The sequence below is a fragment of the Lethenteron reissneri genome, chromosome 31, assembly GCF_015708825.2.
Source record: "Lethenteron reissneri isolate LAM-NWPU_2019-01 chromosome 31, ASM1570882v1, whole genome shotgun sequence".
Classification (NCBI taxonomy): Eukaryota; Metazoa; Chordata; class Hyperoartia; order Petromyzontiformes; family Petromyzontidae; genus Lethenteron; species Lethenteron reissneri.
The window spans coordinates 9,248,775-9,273,393 of record NC_083809.1 but is presented as its reverse complement, the minus strand read 5'-3'; the positions used below and the strand labels follow the sequence as shown (position 1 = coordinate 9,273,393).

General features: G+C 54.9%; 1 protein-coding gene across 1 annotated transcript; it reads right to left on the bottom strand.

Moving 5' to 3' along the window:
* Nucleotides 1-1,767: 1,767 nt before the first annotated feature.
* Nucleotides 1,768-12,071, bottom strand: LOC133349853 (nuclear receptor subfamily 4 group A member 2-like). Its single transcript, XM_061563658.1, has 8 exons — nucleotides 11,763-12,071; nucleotides 8,435-9,862; nucleotides 7,599-7,728; nucleotides 6,293-6,423; nucleotides 6,137-6,238; nucleotides 4,414-4,634; nucleotides 3,932-4,110; nucleotides 1,768-3,433 (listed from the first exon to the last, which is right to left on the bottom strand). The coding sequence occupies exons 2-8, from the start codon at nucleotides 9,734-9,736 to the stop codon at nucleotides 3,180-3,182; spliced, it is 2,319 nt and encodes a 772-aa protein (XP_061419642.1). The 5' UTR covers nucleotides 9,737-9,862; nucleotides 11,763-12,071; the 3' UTR covers nucleotides 1,768-3,179.
* Between the last annotated feature and the right edge of the window lie 12,548 nt (nucleotides 12,072-24,619).

Here is a 24,619-nt window from a genome sequence, read left to right as displayed (position 1 = left end):
GCTGTTAGCGAGCACCTATTAAGGCTGAAACTGCGTATGTAAGGTGGGATGTTGGCAAGATCAGAAGCGCTCACGCCCGCTCGCTTTGGGCTCTCGCCACGCTCACGCGTTACTCGATAGAGAGACTGCGTTGACCCTAAGGGAGGTCCATGTCGGATTAGTAGTGAGTTAGTTGCCAATGGGTGCGAGTGATAACAGTTCTTATGGCCAGGAGTCGAACCCAGGACACGAGATTTAGTAGCCACAGCGTACGACTCCAACTTTCCCGCACGCTGTTGGGGCAAGTGCTGTGAGCGAGCACCTATTAAGGCCGGCACGGCGCACACACACACACACAAAGATAACAGGACAAAGATCCCCCGTATAGCCTTCAACAGACTGTTGGGGCAAGTGCTGTAGGGCGAGCACCTATGAAGGCCGGCACGACACACGAGGAGGTGGGCGGCCAGCACCACGCCCGACCGCCTTTGTCTCCCCAGTGCCGATTTTCTACGCACCGCACCAGGTACTCTACTCATTTTAAGGCTGAGCCCACCTAGAGGAGGCCCAGGACCGCTGCAAGATATTCGTCACTGGCGTTGGTGACCGTGACATCGGGTCGCCGGATTCGTAGCGCGGCGTGGCGCTAACCCCGTGGTCGCACACGCCACGACCAGGAACGTGCCACGTGTTCGAAGAACCAGTAGCCAGCCCACAGCGCGCGGTCGCAATCGTCGCCGTCCTTTATTTAGCCAGGAGAGATCCTATTGAGATTCGTTAACCGCTGCCTAATCCTTGGTTGCTGCATAGTAACATCCCCTGTTCATCATTTTGGTCACGGGTAATATTTATATGCGGATATTTGTTTAACTTAAAAAAAACGTTGAATGACGCCATACAGGGGGTCATCGGAAGCAAGCCGCTGCTGCTGCTTCTCCCGTCGATTTGGAAATTCCACATTCTATAAGGAGGGTGAATCGTCGTTTGATTGGAGAAATTATGACCTCCTACCCCGATAAAGTTTGTTTTATCGCCCCCCTGGAGAGATTGTTGGCCGAGTTAACCCCCCCCCCACCACCGCCAAGTAAACATGGAATCTTGGGGTCTGGTTGGTCCTACGTTTCTAGTCACAAGCCACGGTTTACCCACCGTCGGCATGTTAACTCGGCCTCGGGGCAGGATGTGAACTTGAACGCCTTCAGATTGCGAGCCGAGCGCTGAGATCACCACAGCGCCACCCTGGCTGATCGTGGAAGGCTCTTTATTAACCACACATCCTCAACCCAAACTCCATCAGCGTAATTTTTTTGTTTCAACATTTTTGCGTGTGTATATCAACCCCATAGGGCGGTCCTATGTTGAGAATTATCCCCGCCGTAGGAATGTGGAATTTCGACTCCTGGTTCATCGTCATTCCCCGCAAACCACGAAGACAAAAAAAAGTTGCCGTGAATCTCAATGGGCGTCCGCGCTGGTCAAATAAATGAGTAACTGACGGACGGGCGGACCGATGCTGGCAAGGGTTCACCCGTGGAGCTAATGTTCATCGGTGCGACTTTCAGACAATATCCATTTGCTACACGAGCGTTGCTGCCCGTGCATCGCCACGGTGGGGGAGCGGGGACTAAGTTGCTCGCAACTTTCTGCAGCAACTTTGCTCGCAGTCGCTTTGAGCGCTCTTCCCTGTTGCAACGCCCGGGCAGCGCTGCGATTGGCTCGGCGAGTCGTCGAAGGCAACGCAACAGTAAAGATGTTTTTTGTTTTTTGTGTAATGATAGAAGAGCAAAATTTGTTTAATACGAAAATGGTTTTTAATGTTTTCCGTTGTATAAAGGTAAATAACAAACTAGAATTACAACTCTGCCAACGGTGCTGCCCTGGTTCGATTGAGGCCACCTTTTGGGCCAAGCTTCCAGGCCAGATGGGAAGGCCCCGGGCCCAACCGAAGCCTAACAATGTAAAATGCAAAGGCGCAGCCGTGCAACTGTTTTATAATCGCCGCTGCTGGCGGAAAGGGGCCCCTCCACTCGTGAGTCATTCGCCTCTTCTCGCGGTCTTAACACGGGCGTTGCTGTATCAATAACCAATCCAATAACTTAACCCCATCGGCGAAAGGGGCTCGCTTGTGCGCGACTGCGTTTGCGAAGCGGGGAGCGACGACGTCGGAGAACGGGCAACAGGAAAGTCGCTCCGATGAACGGTTCCCAACCACAACCCCCATTGATGATGAAGCCGTGCGGGACGGTCACGCGCGTCAGCACTCGGTGATGGCTTCCAAGGCATGGCTCGAGTCGCGTGGAGGTTTTTGTTTTTTAAAATTCGACTTTTTTTCATCGTTAGAATAGTTCTCTATATTTATAAACGTTCTCTCTCTCTCTTATATTTGTATATCTATGTATATAAAGTGTATGGTTTCCAGGCACATATTCAATTCCCTCCCCCCCCCACCTCCATCCACAAGAAGAAAGAAATCCCCTTCATATTTAAAAATGCAGTCTATACAGACATGGCAAAATGGACACCAGCGATAAAATGCCTACAGTATATAAACGTTACAGTATATATATATATACTGTCTCCTCGACGAAAGAAAACGTTTGGGTGTACGCTCTCCGATCCAGGTGTGCGATTGACGACACGTGGCGATCAAAGTCTCTAACACCGGGTGGGAGCAGGGGGCTGACACCCCAACATACCCCTATAACCCCCCCCCCCCTTTACATTACACTCCCCAATACAAACACCAGGCACGGATGTGCAACTGTGACCCGCTCCGATCCACGGCGATGAGATGCAGTCTCGGGGGCGGGGGGGGGGGGAAATGCCCATCTTCTTGTGCCGCATTTTGCCCCGTGCGCTGGGCCATCATCCGCTTGTCGGGTTAACTCCCAAACGGGCGACTCTGCAGGTCAACTCCCAGAGTCCGAGCCGCCCTCTGGGTCCACGCACCTGTGAGTTCATCTCCACCACACGAGTCGTGGGTACAACTCCCAGAGTTAACTACGGCGGTAACCACGGAGGTTATCTTCCGAAGGTCCGCAGGTTCAGTACATCCAACGGTCGGGGCGCTACTACACGAGCTGTCGAGCGCGCTCTTCCAATTCCACACCGAGTGTGGCGGTGGGTGAACGGCACGGGTCAGCGGCGCCGAGTGACGCTGCCCCGATAGGATATTCCCGCCGGGTTCATCCGCAGGCGCTTCAGAAGGGCAGCGTGTCCATGAGCTTGTCGATGATGGGGGGAGGAGGGACGAGGTCTTCCAGCTTCAGGTAGAAAATCCTCTGCAGCCCCTGGGTGCACAGGGGACGCAGGTCCCTGAGCTGGGAGAGCAGCGCACTCAGATGCTGCTGCTGCTGATGATGTTGCTGCTGCTGATGATGATGCTGCTGCATGGCGGCCAGGACCCGTGTCCTTAGCTCCTCCACCCGCAGTGGATCCTGAAGGCCGTGACGGTCTGAATGGGGCGGGTCAGAGAGAGGTTTAATTAGACTCGCCGCACCGCCACGAGGAGTAACACACCGACGGCTAAAGATGCAGCGCTGACGACGCGTGTACGTAGACTCTGTGTGTATGTTCACACGTGTGTGCGCGCACATGTCTGCGTGTGAATCCGTGTGTTGTGGGGAGCTGCGGCGCAGTGCTTAGCGCGGCTGCGCTACGAACCCCGCAACCCGAGTTCGATTCCCGCTCACAGCCACAACATCTGCACCGAATATCTGAACCGGTCCTGGGCCTCCCCTAGGTCGATTCGGCCTTAAAACGAGTACTTAGTGGTGATGTGTAGACATCACCACTCGGGAGACAAGGGCGGCCCGGGGTGGTGTTTGACCACACACCCACTCAAGGGTGCACCGTGCCGGCCTTCACACGTGCTTCTAGCGAAGAGCACTTGCCCCGACAGTCAGCCAGAGGCTACACGGTGGATCTCCTCCGTCTCTGTGTGTGCACGCACCGCTGAGGAGCACGAGCGTCGCGAGGAAGGCGAGGGAGTCTGCGTGCGGCTGCAGGGCGCGCAGGCCCCGCGCGAACTCCATCACCGGCTGGAGCCACTGGCCGAAGGCGGGCGCACACGTGGACACGTGCAGCGCCTGGCCCGTGCAGAACACGAGGCGGCCACGGCCTGGGTCCGAGCTGCGGGGCGGACGGAGAGAACCACCGGGTTAGAGACGCCAGCACGCAGGGGCGACAGCGGGGACAGCGGAGACGCAGAGAGGCGAGGGAAGTCACCGCGGAGACACGCGCAAGGGGGTCAGAGGGGCACCGAGACGCGGGCACGCGGGGTTACGAAGTGCGGTGTGAGAGCGACACGTGAACAAGAACTTGTGATGAAATGGCTCGAGGGGCTAGGTGGCATCATCCCAGATTCCCTCGCCCGCTCGATATCACCCCCCCCCCACTCCACCACCACCTTCTTCACTCCCGACCCCGTCTCACCTGAAGGCAAGGTGCAGCACGAAGAGCTCCAGGAGCGCGGACTCGAGGAGGAGCGCACGGTCGTGGGGGCCGAGGCCCTGCAGGCCTGGCGTGCGGTCGGCCCAGGCGGCGAGGGCGCGCGCGGAGGCGGCGAGGAGGGAGTAGAAGAGGCTCACGCTCTCCGCGTCCGACACGCACGGGGACGCGGGTCCCTGCTGCTGTTGCTGTTCCGTGGACTCGCACTGATGGAAGAGAGAGAGGGAGGGAGAGGGGAGGGAGAGGCGAGAGGTAGGGATGAGTTTTGTTACCCTTTTATCTGGCAATAAAACTGACACTTTTTTTTTTACAAGGAGTCATGTTTTCTTCTGGCAAATGAGGTTCCAATGATGAGTTTTGTTGTTCATAGGCACGATCGGCAGCAGGAAGATCGCTGCTGCTGCTGATGGCTCGCCGCGTGTCGAACAAACTGTGGGCCCTTCTTGACATTCAGTGCCTGTGAACACCGTGCAAGTTGGCCAGCGTTGTCTCAGGCATGGAGGCCTCGCTCTGCTGGTGCTGCTACTGCTGGTGATGATGAGGAGGCACTGAATGTCAAGACCGGTCCAGAGTTTTTTTTATTGTTTTGAACCAAATGCCGCTGATGGGATGTGTAAAAACGAAATACTTGTGTATGTGGAAATGTATACGTACGTATGGGTGTATGTAAGTATGTAATACTATGATCGTATACATCGGTGTGTGTGTGTATGTGATCATATGATGTATATCTAGGAATGTATGCTCTGTATGTATGTCTATGTATATTGATTTGCGTGTATGCACGTAATACTATTCATGTCTGTCTATCTAGGAATGTGCGTGTATGTGTGTAATACTGCACTTGGTATGTCTATCTATATATCTAGGTATGTGTGTGTATATACGTGCGTGTATCTGGCTGTCTCTTACAACACTTGCCCCAACGGTTTTCTATCTTTGTGTGTATGCCTGTACGTTTATGTCCATGTGTGTAAATATTTGTGCGTGTGTCTCTGTCTCTGCGTGTGTGTACACGTGTGTGTGTCCATGCGCCTGTATGTGTGCGTGTCTTTTATTTTTTGTACGTGTGTGTGCACGTGTCTGTATGTGTGTACACGTGTGTGTGTGTGCACGTGTCTGTGTGTGCACACGTGTCTGTGTGTGTGTACACGTGTGTGTGTGCACGTGTCTGTGTGTGTACACGTGTCTGTGTGTGTGTACACGTGTGTGTGTACACGTGTCTGTGTGTGTACACGTGTCTGTGTGTGTCTACACGTGTGTGTGTACACGTGTCTGTGTGTACACGTGTCTGTGTGTGTGTACACGTGTCTGTGTGTACACGTGTCTGTGTGTGGGTTACACGTGTGTGTGTACACGTGTCTGTGTGTGTACACGTGTCTGTGTGTGTGTGTACACGTGTCTGTGTGTGTACACGTGTCTGTGTGTGGGTTTACACGTGTGTGTGTACACGTGTCTGTGTGTGTACACGTGTCTGTGTGTGTACACGTGTCTGTGTGTGTGTACACGTGTGTGTGTACACGTGTCTGTGTGTGTGTACACGTGTGTGTGTACACGTGTGTGTGTGTGTGTACACGTGTGTGTGTACACGTGTGTGTGTGTGTGTACACGTGTCTGTGTGTGTACACGTGTCTGTGTGTGTGTGTACACGTGTCTGTGTGTGTACACGTGTCTGTGTGTGTGTGTGCACGTGTGTGTGTACCCTTACCCTGGAGTAATCCAACTTGCCCAAGTCCGGCATCAACTCCTTGTGCGCCGCCAGAATTCCGGCCAGGAGCCCCGCCCCTCCATCCCCCGCCAGGAGCCCCGCCCCTCCACCCCCCGCCAGGAGCCCCGCCCCTCCATCCCCCGCCAGGAGCCCCGCCCCTCCATCCCCCGCCAGGAGCCCCGCCCCTGCGCCCCCCGCGGGTCCCGTACTGGGCGACCCGTCCTGCGGGCTCTTGGGTTTGGATGGGAGGCGGCCACGGCGACCCTTGAGGCTGTCCGTGCGAACCACTGCACGGGGAGGGGGGGAGGAAGGGAGGGGGGCGGGGGGAGCAGAGGGGGGGGGGAGAGGTTCGGTTCGGATTCCCACGGGAGCACCAGCACCCCATGTGCGCGTGTGTGTCTGTCTGTCGTCTGTATGTCTGTGTGTCGTCTGTGTGTCTGTATGTCTGCCTGTCGTATGTGTGTCTGTCTGTCGTCTGTCGTCTGTATGTCTGTGTGTCTGCCTGTCGTCTGTGTGTGTATGTCTGCCTGTCGTATGTGTATCTGTGTGTCTGTATGTCTGCCTGTCGTCTGTGTGTCTGTATGTCTGCCTGTCGTCTGTGTGTCTGTGTGTCTGTGTGTCTGCCTGTGTGTCTGTGTGCGTCTGACTTCGTGTCAGTGAGCGGGGAGCGGCGGTGTAGCGGTTAGCGCGCTGCCCTACGAGTCCGGCCGCCCGAGTTCGATTCCCGCTCCTCACGGGCCAACACCGGTGACGATTATCCGACCCGGCACCTGGGCCTCTCCTCTGTCGACTCAGCCTCAAATGATTATCTCGTGTGGGTGTGTAAACATCGCCACTGGGGAGACAAAGGCGGTCTGGCGCGGTGCTGGCCACCCACCCCCTCGTGTACCACGCCAGGCTGCATAGGTGCTCGCTAGCAGCACTTGCCCCAACAGTCTGTTAAGGCTATACGGGGGATCTGTGTCTGTGTGTGTGAGCGAGTTGCCGCAGCAGGTGGTTCATCCGCAAGTCAACTCAGTTAACCCACAGCAGCACGCGGGTCTGTCCCGCACCTCCTGCCAGCAGCGAGCCTTCGACACTTCACGTGATGGCCTCAGAGTGCACCTAGCCTGGCACAGTCGATGTTTTAGTGGCGTCACCGCCACTTGGTGGCGAATTTTCGGCTGCTGCGATGTGTGTGTATGTACGGTACATGCGGAGCCGTATGGAAGCGGTTCGCGTACTGCCCCCTACGAACCCGGTGACCCGAGTTCGATTCCCGCTCTGCTAAAAAATAAGTTGCAGCGAATATCATATCGTGGAATTTATTTCGTCAATGGGTGCCTGGTGCAGTGCGTGTACACAAGAGCGCTGTGCCGGCTTTTATAAGCAAGCTGCTACTCGCAAACAGCACTTGCCCCAACAGTCTGGTGAAGTCTATAGGGGAGACCTTTGTCTGTGTGTGGGTGGAGTTGGCGCTCACCTTCTTTCACCATGCCCACGCCCAGACACTTCTGGAAACGGCAGAACTGGCATCGGTTGCGTCTCCTCTTGTCAATGGGGCAACTCCGACTCGCCAGGCACACGTAGCGCGCTCCTTTCTGCACCGTGCGCTGCGCAGACAACACGTTGTCACGCACCGTCATCATCACACATCATCACCATCATCATCATCACAACACCGCCACCCACCGTCATCATCACAACACATCTCCATTATCATTTCAACATCCTCACACATCGTCGTCATTTCAACATCGTCATCACATTGTCATGATCACACTTCATCATTATCACACCATCATCATTTCAATATCATCGCCATCATTATCACGTACCGAAGAGAAACAAAACACACGTCATGGGCGCCGTGCCACGGCTCTCGTGGTTACTCGCAGCGAGCAGCACTTTCCCCAACAGCCAAGCAAAGGCTATACGGGGGATCTTTGTCTGTTGTGCGAGTTCCAAACGCGTTGCGCTGGTCCCAATAGTCTACAGAGGGTGTCTCTGTGCGCGCAGCGGCGGCGGTGTGGATCTGCACCGATCCCGGGACTTTCTCAGCTCGACTCGGCCCTCGACTAAACGACTACTGCCCTTGGTGTGGTGTGTGCGCAAAACGATCACCGACTGGGGAGAGACAACGGCGGTTCGTGGCGCTTAGCCAACACCGCCCGCGTCGTGGTGCCGTGTCGGCGGCGGCGGCCGTCACTCGACGCTACTCGCGAACAGCAATTGCCCCCGACATTGTGTGCGTGAAGGCTATGCGGGTGACCTTTGTCTTTGTGCGTTCACACAGGTGGGTGCCCACTCCCCCCTCACCTTGAAAAATCCTTTGCAGCCCTCGCACGTGCGGACCCCGTAGTGCTGACACGCCGCGTTATCACCACACACAGCGCACATCCCCTCGCCCGAGCCCTGCTGATGCTGCTGATGATGATGCTGCTGCTGGTGCTGCTGGTGCTGCTGATGATGGTGATGATGCGGAGAAAGCTGTCCGGTCAGCTCCGTCGTGGACACCATGCCCGTTCCAAACGCGGGCGCCCCGACGCCGCACGGCGGGAATGAGAAGCTGTGCACGGCGCCCTGCGAAACGAGGGGGCACGGGGACGACGAGGAGGAGGAGGAGGACGACGACGACGACGAGGAGGGAGAGGCGACGGAGCGGCGCGTGAAGCCGGAGAGATCGTGAGCCCCTGTGGCTGTGGGGGTGTCCGGTGGGGACTGCGTGCATGCGATGGGGGGCAAGAGCTGCTGCTGCTGCTGCATCTCCGCATCGGGGAGCCCGCAGCAGAGACCCGCGTAAAAGGACACCCCCCAGGGGCAGCCCTGCTCAGACTGGGAGGCGGCACCGCCGTAGAGCTGCTGCTGCTGCTGCTGCGGCTGCTGCTGCTGCAAATGCGGCGACGTCGGCGGAGAGGAGGGAGGCGAGGGCAGGAGGTGGAGTGTGGACGCGGCGAGATGCAGGTCTTCCAACTTGGGCTGCTGCTGCTGCTGGTGGTGCTGGTGGTGGTGCTGCTGCTGTAGGTGCATTTGCGGGTCCTGCTGTAGGTGATGCAGATGCTGCAGCTGCATGTGGCAGGTGTAGTCCACGTGGGGTTCCGTCTTGACCGCCGCGTGCACCTGGGCCGAGACGGCGTCGAACGGCGACGCGCTCTGGTGGTGGTACTGGTGCCGGTTCCCGTGCGCGTTCGAGAAGAATGCGAATCCGCCGGGAAGAGAGGCGACGGGCGATGAGGACGAGACGGCGGCGTTGGAGGAGGAGGCGGACGAGGAGAAGGGCGAGCAGGACGAGGAGGACGAGGAGGATGAGGAGGAGGAGCAGGGCGAGAACGCGCTAATCGCCGCCGCGTCCGCATTCACGATCTCCATGCTGAAGCGGAAAAAGTCTGGGCCCGTGAGCTCGCTCAGCAGACGCTCCTCCTCCGCCTCGGCCGACGGCAGCTGGGGGAACGCGGCCGCGTGGAGCAGCGAGGAGGCCTCGCCGGAGGGTCCCAGCGGGGACCCCACCGAGACCCCCGTGGCGGCGAAGGGGACGCGCGCAGCGCACGGCATGGCGCTCCGTGGAGAGGGGTAGGAGGAGGAGGATGAGGGCGCTTGACGGCTGCTGCTGCAGACGCTCATGCCGGCATCGCGCTGCGCGGGACAGGGCGCGAACCGGGACGTGGCCACCTGAGCGGCCAGGGTTCCCCGAGAAGAGATCGCCCGCTCCTTGGAGGGAGGGACGCGGCGGTTGTGGAGTCGGTGGAGCTGCAACGGGAGGGAATAGATGGACAGACGTCAATTATAAGCCGTGGAGAGGTGGGCGGGTAGACGTGTCAGAGGCTAGACAGACATGTGGGTGGGTGAACAGGTGGGCGGGTAGACTTGTTGGTGGGTAGGCATGTAAGAGGGTAGATAGACATAGGGGTGGGCAGATACATAGGTAAACATGGTAGGTGTGTGTAAATGTCAGTGTTTACATGTGTAAATGTATATGTGTAAACGCGTGTGTGGATGGATGGATGTGTGAGAGTGTACGTGTGTGTATGTATGTGATTGTGTGTATTGGTTCTGCTCATGAGCACCACCAGTGGCGATTATCTGAACCAGTGCTGGGCCTCCTCTAGGTTGACTCAGCATCAAATGTCTACCTGGTGGGGTGTGTAAACATCGTCACTGGGGAGACAAAGGCGGCCGGGCGTGGTGTTGGCCACCCACCCCCTCGTGTGCCGTTGCCGGCCTTCATAGGTGCTCGCTAACAGCACTTGTCCCAACAGTCTGTCAAGGCTATACGGGGGATCTTTGTCTTTTGTTTGTACGTGAGCGAGTGAGTGTACGTGCGTGTGCGTGTGATTGTGTGTATGTGTGTGAGTGTGTAAACCACGCGTGCCAGCGGGGGGTGTGTCGAATGCGCGAGACGAGGATCGTAATTCCAGATGCAAACTCGATCCTCCCTCCCCCTTCACACTCTCCCAACCCCCATCAGCAGCAGTAGCATCATCAGCAGCATTAACATCATCATCAGCAGCGGCATTGTAAGCATATCACATTGCACAGTGCATTCATTGCCCGTTCGCATTGGCAGCTCTGCTCTTTATATCCCTGCAGTGATATCCATCGCGTGTTAAAGTAGCGTGGAGGATTAACGGTGTAAACTTTATCATGTGAGTTTAACACGTAGGCTCTCGCGACCAATATTATTTATAATATGAATAGTAGCAATGGTAATGCCCCCCGCGGTGGGTATGCTAATGAGTGCAGCGCTGGTTAATGACGGCATTGCCATAATAAACTTTATCAACAACGCATGTCAAATGAACTCGTTATCATCATGATTCTGCATAGCACGGATTCACCCCCTTGGCCACGTGTTTGCACGCTCGCGCAAACCGCTGCATTTGTGCCGCAACTTTCAACATCATCATCAGCAGCAGCAGCAGCACTCTCATCATGATCATCACATGAAGCGGAGCGCGCGTTGCAAATGTTGCATGGCCAGGAGCTAAGACGGCCACGCAACCCGCAGCTCTGGCAATTGCCGGCTCCTCCATCCTCCATCATCACCACCTCCCCACCATCGCCTCAAAGGTGGACGGGGCCACGGCAGTGGTGGCCGAGCGGGCAATCCGAGTTACAACTTTACAAAGTCACCACCAACCACCGCCCACCCACTCACCAACACCATCACCACGATTCGCCATCGCTACCGTCCTTCTGCCGTTATTACCAGTTGCACAAGTCAGCACCCGACCATCCCGTGTGTGTGTGCGCGTGTGTGCACCACCCACGATATCAATTCAGCAATGCACCACCACAACTCTCCCCCAACCCACAAATATTAGGTGCCCCCCACCTCCTCATAAAAACCTAAATCTGTGCATTTACCATCATCAGTTAAATCATTTACGCAGTGCATCCCACTCCTCCCCCGGCCAATGCACAAATACAGATCGAAGCTGACAGATCGAAGCTGACATTTGAGACAACTGCCGCTCGAGCGGGCAGGACGACTCGATCGCACCACCGAATCAGAGGCTCTGCGATACGAACCAACCAAAGTGACTGCAAGACGAGCTCCGCTGCGCAGGTGCATTCACACAGGTGGCTGCCCCCCACCCCCCGATTCACTTCGTAGCGAGTTTTGAGACAGGTGAGGAGGACGTCTTACCGTGACTCCCACGAGGAGGTGGGGGGGGCGTGGGTGCAGTTGAAGAGCTTCGATAAAGAAGACGAAGCGATGATGGCTTCTTGCTGTCAAAATCCCAAAGGTGTCGTGATCCGTGCCACAGGTGCGGCGGCGGCGGTGGCTGATAAGTCCTGCGAGTAGGTCCCCGCGTGAGCAGGTCAGTCAACAATCGAGAGACTCGTGAGCGAGAGACTGACTCGTGCGTGTGTTCGAGAGACAGACTCGTGTGTGTGGGGGGAAAGATGAGAGATGAGATGAGAGAGAGAGACTCGTGCGCCTAACAGGAGGAGCGCCTTGGGTTCTGTGCGCGTGCACGCCGTCTCGCCGCGCTTTAAGTAGGGGGTGACGCGCGTCACGAAGCCCCGCGAGCCAATGGGGCCGCGCGCGCGGAGGCGGCTCGTGACGGCCGTCGGAGCTGCCGTGACGCCACTGCCCCCCCCCCACCACCTCCCGGTCGCCCGCGTCTCTCTCCGCTTGCTGCGTGCGCGCGCACGAGCGCGTTCCTGTTTCCACGCGCGGACAACCCCCTCCAGCCCCTCCCCTCCCCTACCCTCCACCCCACTCCCTTCACCCCCCTCCGTCTCGGCTTCCCCCTCCCCTCCCCCCGCCGTCCACCACCACCTCCCCCCCCCTCACTCTCTCCATTCCTTGTTCGCCGACATGTCTCCCTTACACGTCGCATGCCCTACCCTACGCCTCCTCACCACGCACGCCTCCCCATTCATGTACCACCGCCCCTCCATTCTCCCACCCCCACCTCCACCCAAACATCAACAAACCCATCAACTCCCCCTCTCAGCACTCCCCCTCAATTCCTCTTCTCCCCCCTCCTCCTCCTCCCCTACATCGCGTGCATCCCCCCCTTCCCCACGTCCCAATTCCCAAACAACAAATCCCCACCCGCCCGCTCTTCTTCCTCCCCTGTCCCACGCCGATGCTGCGCTCTCTTCCTCCCGAGAAACCCCTCTGCACCCCCCCCCCCAGCCACCCCCTCGTCGTGATCACCGCTCCCGACGGACACCGCAAGCCCCTCCGCACACGAGGGCCGTCACGTCTCGATCACTTGACGCTGTTTTTGCGGCGGCATTGCAATCGACTCGTGGGCGCGACCCCTACGGAGTTTTGCTCCCTTCCCTGAGTGGATCACCACCACGTCCACCACCACGTCCACCACCACCTGGAGATGTACACGCTAGGAGGAGGAGGGACCAATATTTTGCTTTAATTGTGCACGATGCAACACGTGTTATTGCGATGGTAATCATCGATTGCAATCGATGCGTGCATCTCACCCCCCCACCCAAACTCCCCCCCCCTCTCTCTCTGTCTCTCACCTCCACCACCTCCTTTACCTCCTCCTCCTCCACTCATCCCCTTTACTCACCCCGATACCCCCCCCCCGGTTCTCCCACTCCCCGCCTCTCTCGCCCATTGACGTCACCCCCCGCAGCGGAGCGCGCGCCGCGTCCGCCCCCGTGACGCACGCGGCGCGCGCCCGTGACGCACGCGCGCGGCTAAAAATAGCCGCACCGAGGGGGGCGGGGCCTGCGCGGGCGCCGGGGGATGGGGGTGGTTATTTTTGGCCTCTTTCCGCGCCGCGCCGAGTAAAATTGGGATAAATTGTGGATAAATTTAGGATCTCGAGCGGGTTTTGCGTGGGAGGGGAGTGAGGATGAGCGGTGGTGGTGGTGGCGGGCGGGCGGGGGGTGCATCTGGACAGCTATTCCCGTCGCGACCCCAGCTGAGGTTGGCTCAGTCGTCGTTGTTGTTGTTGATACTGCGGCGAGTCTAATTGTGGTGGCCTTCGGCGCGTGGTTAAAACGCACGCGCGTTCATAGACACACTCACAGACACACGTGTACAGATACAACGTCACAGGCGAGTGGGTTAGTGTGGCTAGTACCACAAGCCGACCGTCTTTGTCTCCGCAACGGTAATGCTTACACATCGCACCAGGTACTCATTTAAGGCTGAGTCGGCCTAGGGGAGGCCCAGCTGGGACTGGGCTCGGATATTCGTCATTGATGTTGGTCGTGAGCGGGAATCGAACTCGGATGACCAGGTCCGTAGCGCGATGCGCTAACCGCTGCGCCACCTCTCCCAAAGTACACAATGATAAATATTCCTCGCCATATAAACTTAACAGACTGTTGGGGCAAGTGCCGTGCGCGAGCACATTAGTGCACGAACAAAGACAAAGATCCACCGAATAGCCTTAACAGACTGCTGGGGCAAGTGCACGAGCACGCGCACACACATTCACATGTGCTCCACACTCATGTGCACACAGCACAGCGTGCACTCACAACGCATGCGAAGACACACGGTCGTGTGCACACACAACGACACAGTGGAAGGACACAACACACAACGTTGAGCGCACATACAAGGACCAAGATCCCCCGTATAGTCAGTCTCTAATATAATGTTGGGGCAAGTGCTGTTAGCGAGGCCCGTACGGCACATACGACGGGGTGGGTGGCCAACACCACGCCGGGCCGTCTTTGTCTTCCCAATGATGATGTTACATACCCTGCACGAGGTACTCACTCAAGTGTGAATCGACATGTGCGCAAACCACACGTGCACACCATGCCCATCGCCTGCACCGCGAGTGTTTCACGATCTGCTGCTGACGATTCAGATGATGATAATAAGGTTTCATTTTGAGGCCAGTATTTAGCCACGTTACAGTGACTGGGAAGAGGATATTGTATAGGGTTAGGGAATAGGGTACAGAGGATAGGGCTTTAGGATAAGGGTTAGATAATAGAGTTCGGGGATTGGGGGTTAGGGGATAGGTTTTGGGTTATATGATTGAGGATATGGGATAGGGGTTAGGGTTTTGGATAGAGGTTACGGAATAGGAGTTCGGGAGATATGATAGGGGTCAGGTTTATAGGATCATAGTTACGGGATAGGGGTTAGGGTTATAGGGTAGGGGTTACGGGCTGGAGTTAGTGTTTTGGATATAGGTTACGGGATAGGGGTTCGGGAGATATGATAGGGGTTAGGGTTATAGGATCATAGTTACAGGATAGGGGTCAGGTTTATAGGATCATAGTTAAGGGATAGGGGTTAGGGTTATAGGGTAGGGGTTACGAGATGTGGTTAGGGTGATAGTATAAAGGGTGCGGGTTTGGGGGTAGGGTTATAGGATGGGGGTTACGGGATAGGGGTCTTCTAAGATAGCAAATAATTCAGCATCAGCAGTGTCACGGTTGCCATTTACAAGAAAACATTCACCTACTACAAAGAACCCCGGCGGGTAATGCAGGAATGTGGAATGGTCATCACTTGGCCTTAACTGGCTTACACCGGCGGGGGTTGGGACGGAGGGGTGGGTTGAGGGGAGCTCAGCAAAAATACGAGAATCGTTACAGAAATAGAGGGAAATTGCTAAAAATATAAAAGCCCGGGCCTGATTTAGAATTGGGGACACGCGCGCGCTGCTCGGTGACAACGCGCGCGTGGCTTCGGAAATAGCCGCGCGAGACTCCACGACCCCCCCACCACCAACCCCCTCTCTCTAATTAGCGCCCCCACCCCCCCAGCGACTCCCACGCTGTCGTGTGCGCGTCACAGAGCCACGCAAGCTGCGTCACGGCTTCTCGCGTGCCCCTCCCACTCCCCACTTTTCCTCCCCCGCCCACTTCTCTTCCCCGTCGCTCCACACGGAGAGGCACTTTCCAGTGATAAGCAACGCGGCAGGCAAATGCGGGTGGTGGTGGTGGGGGGGAAGGAAATTGCCCTTCCTCTATGTGTGGGGGGGCTAGAGGGGGGAGGGAGGGGGGAGGGAGGGGAAGTTACCCTCTCTCTACGCATGGTGGGTGGGTAGGGGGGGTTACCCCCTCTGTGTGCATGGTGGGGGGTGGGGGCTAGAGGGGGGAAGGAGGGGGGAAGTTACCCTCCCTCTACGCATGGTGGGTAGGGGGGGGGGTTACCCCCTCTGTGTGCATGGTGGTGGGGGGGCTAGAGGGGGGAGGGAGGGGGAGGGAGGAGGAGGGAGGGGGGGGCTAGAGGGGGAGGGAGGGGGCGAAGTTACCCCCTCTGTGTGTGGCGGAAACGGTGGCGTAGCCCGCGGAGTGGGCTGTCGGCGGGACTTGCGATGCGAGAGAGGGGAGAGGGAGATTTCGAGGCCGGGGGAGAGAGAGAGAGAGGGAGGGAGGCAGGGGGACCCCATTTAGCTGGCCGGGGGAGGGGGAGGAATCCCCGGTTTAATTTCTCGCACCGGAGCTCCCCTCGGCAAACACGCTGAGCAACTTAACCCGCATAGTGAGACCCCGTAGACTCGCCTCGATCTGCGATAGAGACCCATATACGTACACAGGGGCAGGGAAGACTTACAGAGACATACATATGTACGTAGAATAGACAAATGCAGTACAGAGACCTATCGATTTACAGAGACCCACAATTTTTGCAGAATCCCATTTACTTAGACAGAGAAGAGAACCATCGTCGTATATACAGACAACTATACAGACGTATGCAGACCAAAAGACTAAGAGGCCCATATTACATTACGTCATAGACACCCATAGACGACTTACACAGCGAAGCATATTTACACTGAGACCCATAGATTCGCATAGAAACTCATAAACTTACGTTGAGACACGTAGATTGACACAGACCCATGTACTTACACAGAGACCCGTGCACTTAAACGAAGATCCATAGACTTAAACAGATACCCATAGACGTATATACAGAGATTGATAATTCTAAATTTGAAGCTTTCGTGACTGCAAGGATTCATACAGTTAGTTCTTTCGGTAAAGTCACCATGTAGGTAAAAAATGAAATTAAAATTAATCAAAATAAAACAATAAAAATCACGACGTTTCGGAGGCAACACAAGTCTCCGTCATCAGGTGGGACCGTCACTGATGATGGAGACTTGTGTTGCCTCCGAAACGTCGTGATTTTTATTGTTTTATTTTGATTTTATTAATTTTAATTTCATTTTTTACCTACGTGACTTTACCGAAAGAACTAAGAGTATGAGATTGATAATATTACACAACCTCCCCCCCCCCCCCGTAGGCTTACACAGAGACCCATGGACGTAGACAGGGATTGATCATGCGGCCTCAGTGGCGAGATGCCATCTCCCTCGTCTGGGTATGGAGGAGAGCGTGGGTTCGACTCAGACGACTGCTGTATATTTGGAGTCTGCATGTTTCTCTCCCCGTGGTCGCGTGGATATATTTCTGGGTCCTCCAGTTTTTCCCTCCATATTTAGAAACGTGCGTTTCTGAGTATTTAGCTGCTATGGATTTCCACGTGATAAGCCACTTTCGTTGAGCAATTCTTAGTCGCCAGTTCGCTTCTGGAAAATGAGCTATATAGGTCAGTGGGCCTTACCTGGTGAAATGAAAAAAACAGCTTCGTTTTAGTTTAGATTAGATAGCATTACACAGATGACCCACAGACACCCCATCTAGAGACTCATAGACTCACATCGAGACCAAAATATTTACGGACACTTATCAGGGCCCATAGACTTACAAAGAGACCTATTAAAATGCATAAAGATCCATACATTTACATATCGACTATGTAATTTACAAGGCCGATAGATATACGCGGATACCCATGTACGTGCGGAGAGAGACGGATATGCGATGTTTGAGCAATTACTTAGTTTGTAAATGACTTTATCAATGATACTCACAATGCACCACGAGAGCACATCGTCACTTTGTTTTCCTCAATTGGACTTTGCCTCCGTGTGGGGGGCAGCGGGAGAACCCGGAGAGAACCCAACACCGCCAAGGGGACAGCGCTCGATGTCCCTTAGTGAGAAGCGTAACCCACAATCACAACACATACAGGCCTCAGAAGTGGATTACAGAAATCAGAAGTGGATTACAGAAATCAGTAATGGATTACAGGCCTCAGTAGTGGATTACAGGCCTCAGATGTGGATTACAGAAATCAGAAGTGGATTACAGAAATCAGTAATGGATTACAGGCCTCAGTAGTGGATTACAAACATCAGTAATGGATTATAGGCCTCAATAGTGGATTACAGATGTAGAGGTGTAATTGCGCATGGCTACGAATGTTGAGGTGTGATTATGCATGGCCACGGATGGCCAACAAACACAAGGGGCGGGGTTACGGCCGTACACAAGGGTGGCGCTAGCACCGACGTCCGCATGTGTATCCCCCACGGGCCCCCCCCTCGGGGGCGAGTCCTATAAAAGGTGATGAGCTCGAGGGCTCGAGGTCGGGACTCAGCTTTAACCAGAGAAGACGGAAGACCAGCTAGTGTAGGCCCCAGAGCTCCCCTGGCTCGCTGTCCTTATAAGGGCCGACCAGGGCAAGCCGGTGGCGTGGCCCCGAGAGCCCAGACGAAGCTGGTCTGGTGACTCAGGGAGCCGGGATCCCAGCTTAACCAAGCTGGGACAGATAGCCTCCCCTAGTCCCGTAGTGGAGGAATTGGTATAGGTTAGAGGGGTTAGCTGTCGAGAATCCCTGTAGCCAAGTGACCTGTACAACTGTGTTGGTGTAATAAATAAGTGTGCCTCCGATCCTGTCGTCAAGCCTCCATATATACTTATTACACAGACATCAGAAGTGGATTACAGCCCTCAAAGTGGATTGCAGGCCTCAGTAGTGGATTGCAGGCCTCAGTAGTGGAGTATACGCTTCACTGGATTACACCCCTTAGTAGTGGATTACAGGTGTAGTGACATCCACGGAGACACACACTTTTTCTTGGAGGCAACATGTTTATTCTAACGCCTCAACAGGGTAACTACATAAACGCAAAACAGGTAACTCTGTACTCGGGTCCACTACCTAACCACGCAACGGGATACTACATAGTGGTAACCACCACGGGGTAACTATATAACCGGACCAGGTCAGTTAACACACTGCCTGGTCCACGACTAACAAGCCCCGACGCTCGGAGACCGAAGAGACGTAGAAGGCTCTTATGCTCCTAAGCGTGGCCTGGCTCCGCCCTCGGGCACGCCCCCTTCTGGATCTTACCAGAAGAACGAGGACCCTACACCACGTGTACCATTACCTCTTCTGTCCGGTCACGTGCCCTCTCGGGTTCACCCAGACTGTTATGTCCTCCCATGCTCCCTCTCTGCGGTCACCAGAGCCATGTCCCTCATGGACTCTCCTTGGAGCCCCAGCACATGCCGCTGACAGAGAGGGCCATTCACATCCCCTGGTTTTCCTTGGGACTGCAACTGGGGCAAAGTGCCATGGTGACCCCATATATGTCACTACACAGGTATCAGTAATGGATTACAAATTCAGTATTGGATTGCAGGCTCGAATAACGGATTGCAATCGTGATGAATTTCAGACGTCAGTAATGAAATACAGGAGTAATGGATTACTGGTGTTATCCATTCACTTCTGGATGAAGGCCCCCCACTCTGTGATGATCATGGGGCTTGCTTGAACATACTTCACCACGCTGGTCAGTGCGGCTTGGTAAAGGTGCGGGTGGGAGGGCGGGGACTCAAAGCCCGGTTCACTCGCCACTGACGTTCGCCGTGACCGTGAATCGAATGGAGGTCACTGAGTTCATAGCGCAGCGCGCAAAGCACTGCGCCACCGCTCCTTCCACACGGGCATTAAGTCACTGGGTAAATGTTGCTGTTTGTTTAATACACGCTTCATTTTGATCCGCTTGTTTAATTCAACGACGTATATTTGAAAAGCTATAAATATATAATGTCTTGCATGCGTAGGTTCTGTAAGGGCAAGTCATACAAACTAGGGCAGCTTCTGGATTTTGAGTACACATGCTTGCGGAACTCGCCGGGAATGTTATGGTAGCGATGGGGTGAACAACTTGGAGTGGGTTCATCTTCTTGGTTCTTTCGGTAAAGTCACGTAGAAGGGAAGTAATAAAATAATAAAAATAAAACATAATAAAATTATTCTCACGACGTTTCGGCCACAACGCAAGCAGCCGTCCTCAGGTGAAAACCAGGTCCGTCGAGGCGACAGAGTCTGAATGAAACAGCACACGAGCTTGGAGCATATATATAAGCTGGGCGCCTAGACAAAACAATTTGCATATCAAGAGGAATTTAGCATATCTATGGGAAATGCAGGAATGTGATTAGTACTACATAAGCTTTAAATCGAAATTTAAATCGAAATTTAACTTGGAGTGAGGTTTGTGATGGGTAGGACATGTGTGCAGGATGGAGGAGGAACGGGCGAAGACAACTTGGAGGTACCGGGTGGATCATGGCAGGGACGTTCTATAGACACGCACAGGAGGAGTTCCAGCCGGGCAAGTCTTGTACTTCGTCTTCATTTCGTCTTCCCGACAGTGCGTCACACGTCAGGGCATCACTCCGTTCAGGCGCCACCCCGAACCCCCTTCTTCCTCTCTCTCCTTTTATTCTCTTCCCCATCCTCTCTGGAACTTTCCACGACTCCCCACCAATCCAAGTAATGTCTCCTATAATGGTCTCTCCTAACCGACCCCTCATTTCGTTTTCCCTGACGACCAATCCGATGTGAGTGACTCTCCGCCGTCCAATCAGATTTGGTGGCCCACGTCAACTCCGCCCCCTGTGACAGCTCCCCACCAATGAGAGTCAAGTGCTCGATTCAAACTCAAGAGTCGTTAGACCCGGTGAGAAATTATGTATTGTTTATTATGTGTTATTTCTTAATTGTGTTTGCCTCTGAGCCATCTCTTACAGATGTAACGAGGGAGAGGAGTTGGTGGTGGTTTATGGTGATGGGTGGGACACGCGTGCAGATGCGGAGGGCAAGTTACCAAGACGGCCATTCCAGATGTCGGCGTCCAGAGGGAAAGATCTGAAGCCCTGCAGATGATGGTGATGGTGGTGATGGTGGTGAAAATGGAAATGGTGGTGATGATGGCGATGGCGGTGATTATGGTGGTGATGGTGGTGATAATGGCAATGGTGGTGATGATGGTGGTGGTATTGGTAGTGATGGTGGTGGTGATGATGGTGATGAAACTGCAGGAGAGGGGTCCTTGAAAGTCGAATGTCAACTATGCAACAATTATCCGGCGAAATGATGGAAACGAGGTCATTGCGTGATGGCACTAACGCGTCTCGGCCATGATGGCATCTTGATCTTGGCCCTAGCCTTGCGATAAACAAACGTGGAACCAAACATTTGAATGAAACACAGGAACATGGATAGCAACAAATCATCGCTTGGCAGCTGCACCCATCTAAGAGAACTGGACACAAGCCAGACATCCAGGCGCTCAGCCACGCCAGGTTGCCCTGCTTATGTAATATCTAAATATATATTATATATAATTTCAACGTATAACGCGCACACTATTCGCTCACTGTCAAATAGAGAGAGGGGGGGGGGGGGGGGGGGCGACTCAGAGGCGCCAGGAGGAGGAAGCACAGACAAGTGGAAAGGGAGCAGCAGCTGCCACGCAAATGATAATCCGGCACCAACAATAATTGGCCAAGCTCTGCAGTCCTCTATGCATGAAGGCGTTGTTTTCCAATGAATGAGTGTTTGCATGTGGGAGGAAACTGGAGCACTCGGAGAAAATTCACGCGTGCGAGGGGGAAACACTATAACCCATATAGAGATGGAACTGGTGGATTCCACATTTTCACTGGAATGCTTTCTGGGCGAGTCAGGGCACGGCTCTTCGTGGACGCCCATGGGAAAGGAGTTTCACAACATCCGTGTGTGACCCACCAACAGCACTGGGTTCCAGGCGTGTTTAGCCGTCACTGCCCGCCCAACGTCTCACGGCCAAACACATCTGGGTTCGATGGCCTTCTTCAAGTACCGTAACACTCCACGACATTGGAATGAGTGTTCCCGTATTGTCTCGAGTTATAATTCGACGGGAACGCCATGAAGGAATTGAATGTCATTTCGGAATTCTCGCACAGCAAGCAGGCGCCACCATGTACCAGATAAGTGCCTCTGGAAGCTGACTCCCCAGAACTACTGCCGAGATCATTTCACTTGCCTCTTGTCCACCACACCACCTGGCGCTGCCTCTTTTACCCGTGGCCCTGCTACAGCATGTGGGCTGCCGTCCTATTGAACTTCATCGGAACAGTTTGTAGACTACGGCAACCAGCGAGTTGTTTCCAGATTATTTTTGTGGAACCAAGTGAGGTCTCGAGCAAGAGGCCAGGATAGGAGTCTCGTTTGCAAGAGCGGCCAGTGGGGTCACCAAACTGACACCAGCAAAGAGCGATCAGAACAAAAAACACAACTCAATCGCACGAGGAATCTAAATATTGCAGAGCTGGACTTTATCTACCACTACCATCATCACCACCATCACCACCAACACCACCACCATCGCCATCATCACCATCATCACTATCATCACCACCATCCCCATCACCTGCAGGGCTTCAGATCTGATGGTGGGGTGGGTATTTTTACAAATATTTTTCTTTTGCAGGAATTTGTGAGACCCTGCTGATACCATCACCCTATATCTCCTTCTCTCTCTGAAGCTTCCATCACAAGCGGTGACTTCAACCCGGATGCGAACCCAGGTCCCTTTGCGGCGCTGTGGCTCAAGGTCTCTGACCCCTGAGGCACCCATCCCCCACCCACCACCACCGCCCACCTCGTCCGAGTGACCTTTCTAAATCTTGTTTGCGAAGACGTCTCTGTCTGGGAGCCCTTGGATCCGGCTCGCACGCGGGGTTACCTGCGCGGCGCTGTTCGCACACCGACTCCGGGGCGGAGGGACTTGCGCCCACAGGTGCTGCGGGTCGCAACCGTCATGGACGGCCGCTGGAGATGGAGTTGGAGGCCGGGGGTGGGGGGGTAGAGATGGGAAAGAGGGAGAGAGCACGCGCCCGAGAGGACGGGCCACCGTGGAGACGGAGTGAAACACATTGCTCCGTCCGGCAGTTGATAGATCACGGATGATGATAGTCGTGATAACGACGAATGCGCGTGTGTATCTATGTGTGTGTGTGTCACATTGTGCGTGTGAGCGCGTGGTGTAGCATTTTAGCGCGCTGCACTACGAACCTGGCGACTCGAGTTAGATTCCCGCTCACGGCCAACACCCAGTGACGATTATTTGAACCGATCCTGGGCCTCTCCTAAGTCGACTCAGACTCAAATGAGTACCTGGTGATGTGTGTAAACATCGCCACTTGGGAGACAAAGGCGGCCGGGCGCGGTGATGGCCACCTACCCCCTCGCGTGCCGTGCCGAACTTCATTTGTACTCGCTAACAACACTTGCCCAGCAGTCTGTTAAGGCTATACGGGGGGTCTTTGTATGCATGTACCAGCGTGGTGAAGTATGGTCAAGGCGTGGGGAGGCCTACATCCAGCAGTGGACCGGCCTGTGTTCAACCTACTTGCCTACTCTGGTCATCTACACGTCAGCCTGACTACCCATGAGTCTACCTGAACACCTGCTCACCCATGGGTCTACCTGTACATCTGACTACCCATGGGTCTACCTGTACACCTGCTCACCCATGGGTCTACCTGAACACCTGCTTACCCATGGGGCTACCTGAACACTTGCTTGCCCATGGGTCTACCTGAACACCTGCTCACCCATGAATCTACCTGCACACCTGCTCACCCATGAGTCTACCTGCACACCTGCTCACCCATGGGTCTACCTGTACACCTGACTACCCATGGGTCTACCTGAACACCTGCTTACCCGTGGGTCTACCTGAACACCTGACTACCCATGGGTCTACCTGTACACCTGCTCACCCATGAGTCTACCTGTACACCTGCTTACCCATGGGTCTACCTGCACACCTGACTACCCATGGGTCTACCTAATACCTGATCACCCATGAGTCTACCTGTACACCTGCTCACCCATGGGTCTACCTGCACACCTGACTACCCATGGGTCTACTTGTACACCTGACTACCCATGGGTCTACCTGAACACCTGATCACCCATGGCTCGACCTGGACACCCGCTTACCTGCCCGTCAGCCAATGCACTTGCATGCCACGTCGTAAGCTGCCTATTGCCATCTGCCAGTTCACCAGCATTGGTTTCCTGTAAGCATGACTGCCGATGAGACCCTGGTTGCCAAAACGTGTCCGGAGTTGTGCTTGTGTTGAACCAAGTGAGGTCTCAAGCAAGAGGCCAGGATGGGAGTCACTTGCCTCTTGTCCACCACACCACCTGGCGCTGCCTCTTCTACCCGTGGCCCTGCTACAGAATGTGGGCTGCCGTCCTATTGAACTTAATCGAAACAGATTGTAGACTACGGCAACCAGCGAGTTGTTTCCAGATTATTTTTGTTGAACCAAGTGAGGTCTCGAGCAAGAGGCCAGGATAGGAGTCTCGTTTGCAAGAGCGGCCAGTGGGGTCACCAAACTGACACCAGCAAAGAGCGATCAGAACAAAAAAACACAACTCTATCGCACGCGGAATCTAAATATAGCAGAGCTGGACTTTATCCAAACGAAGTGTTATCTGACGGTAGGGGATTGGAGGGAGGGGGGATATTATGATGTATTTTTAAAGAAAGCCAGTGTGGCTGATGGAGCGTGTTTCTTTTTCTGCATGCATATTGATACGTGCAGGAGGACGCGAGTCACCGGTCGGTGTTGTTTACACGCATACCGAGCATTCTGGCTACCGTCGCAGCCAGGTACGACAGGCACCATCATCATACCTGCCCGCCAGATTCTCTTCTATTCTCAGCCTGACAACTCCCCGTCAGCACACCTGGCAACATCCCCACGCCCCACGTCCACCCTCACCTGCCCCGCACACGACGCAGCCCGTTGCGTCACGCGGCGGGCAGGGCAGCCGAGTCGTGACGTAACCTCTTGCGTCAACGACGCAGCGCACACAATGCGAGCCCA

Bases quoted from the DNA above. Each gene is read 5' to 3' on its own strand.
- LOC133349853 (XM_061563658.1), bottom strand. From the start codon at position 9,736: ATGAGCGTCTGCAGCAGCAGCCGTCAAGCGCCCTCATCCTCCTCCTCC. The intron at 4,635-6,136 runs GTAAGGGTACAC...CTCTTCCATCAG, and splicing joins GCAAGTTGGATTACTCCAGG to TGCGAGTCCACGGAACAGCA. The intron at 3,434-3,931 runs GTGCGTGCACAC...CGCCCCATTCAG, and splicing joins GACGCTCGTGCTCCTCAGCG to ACCGTCACGGCCTTCAGGAT.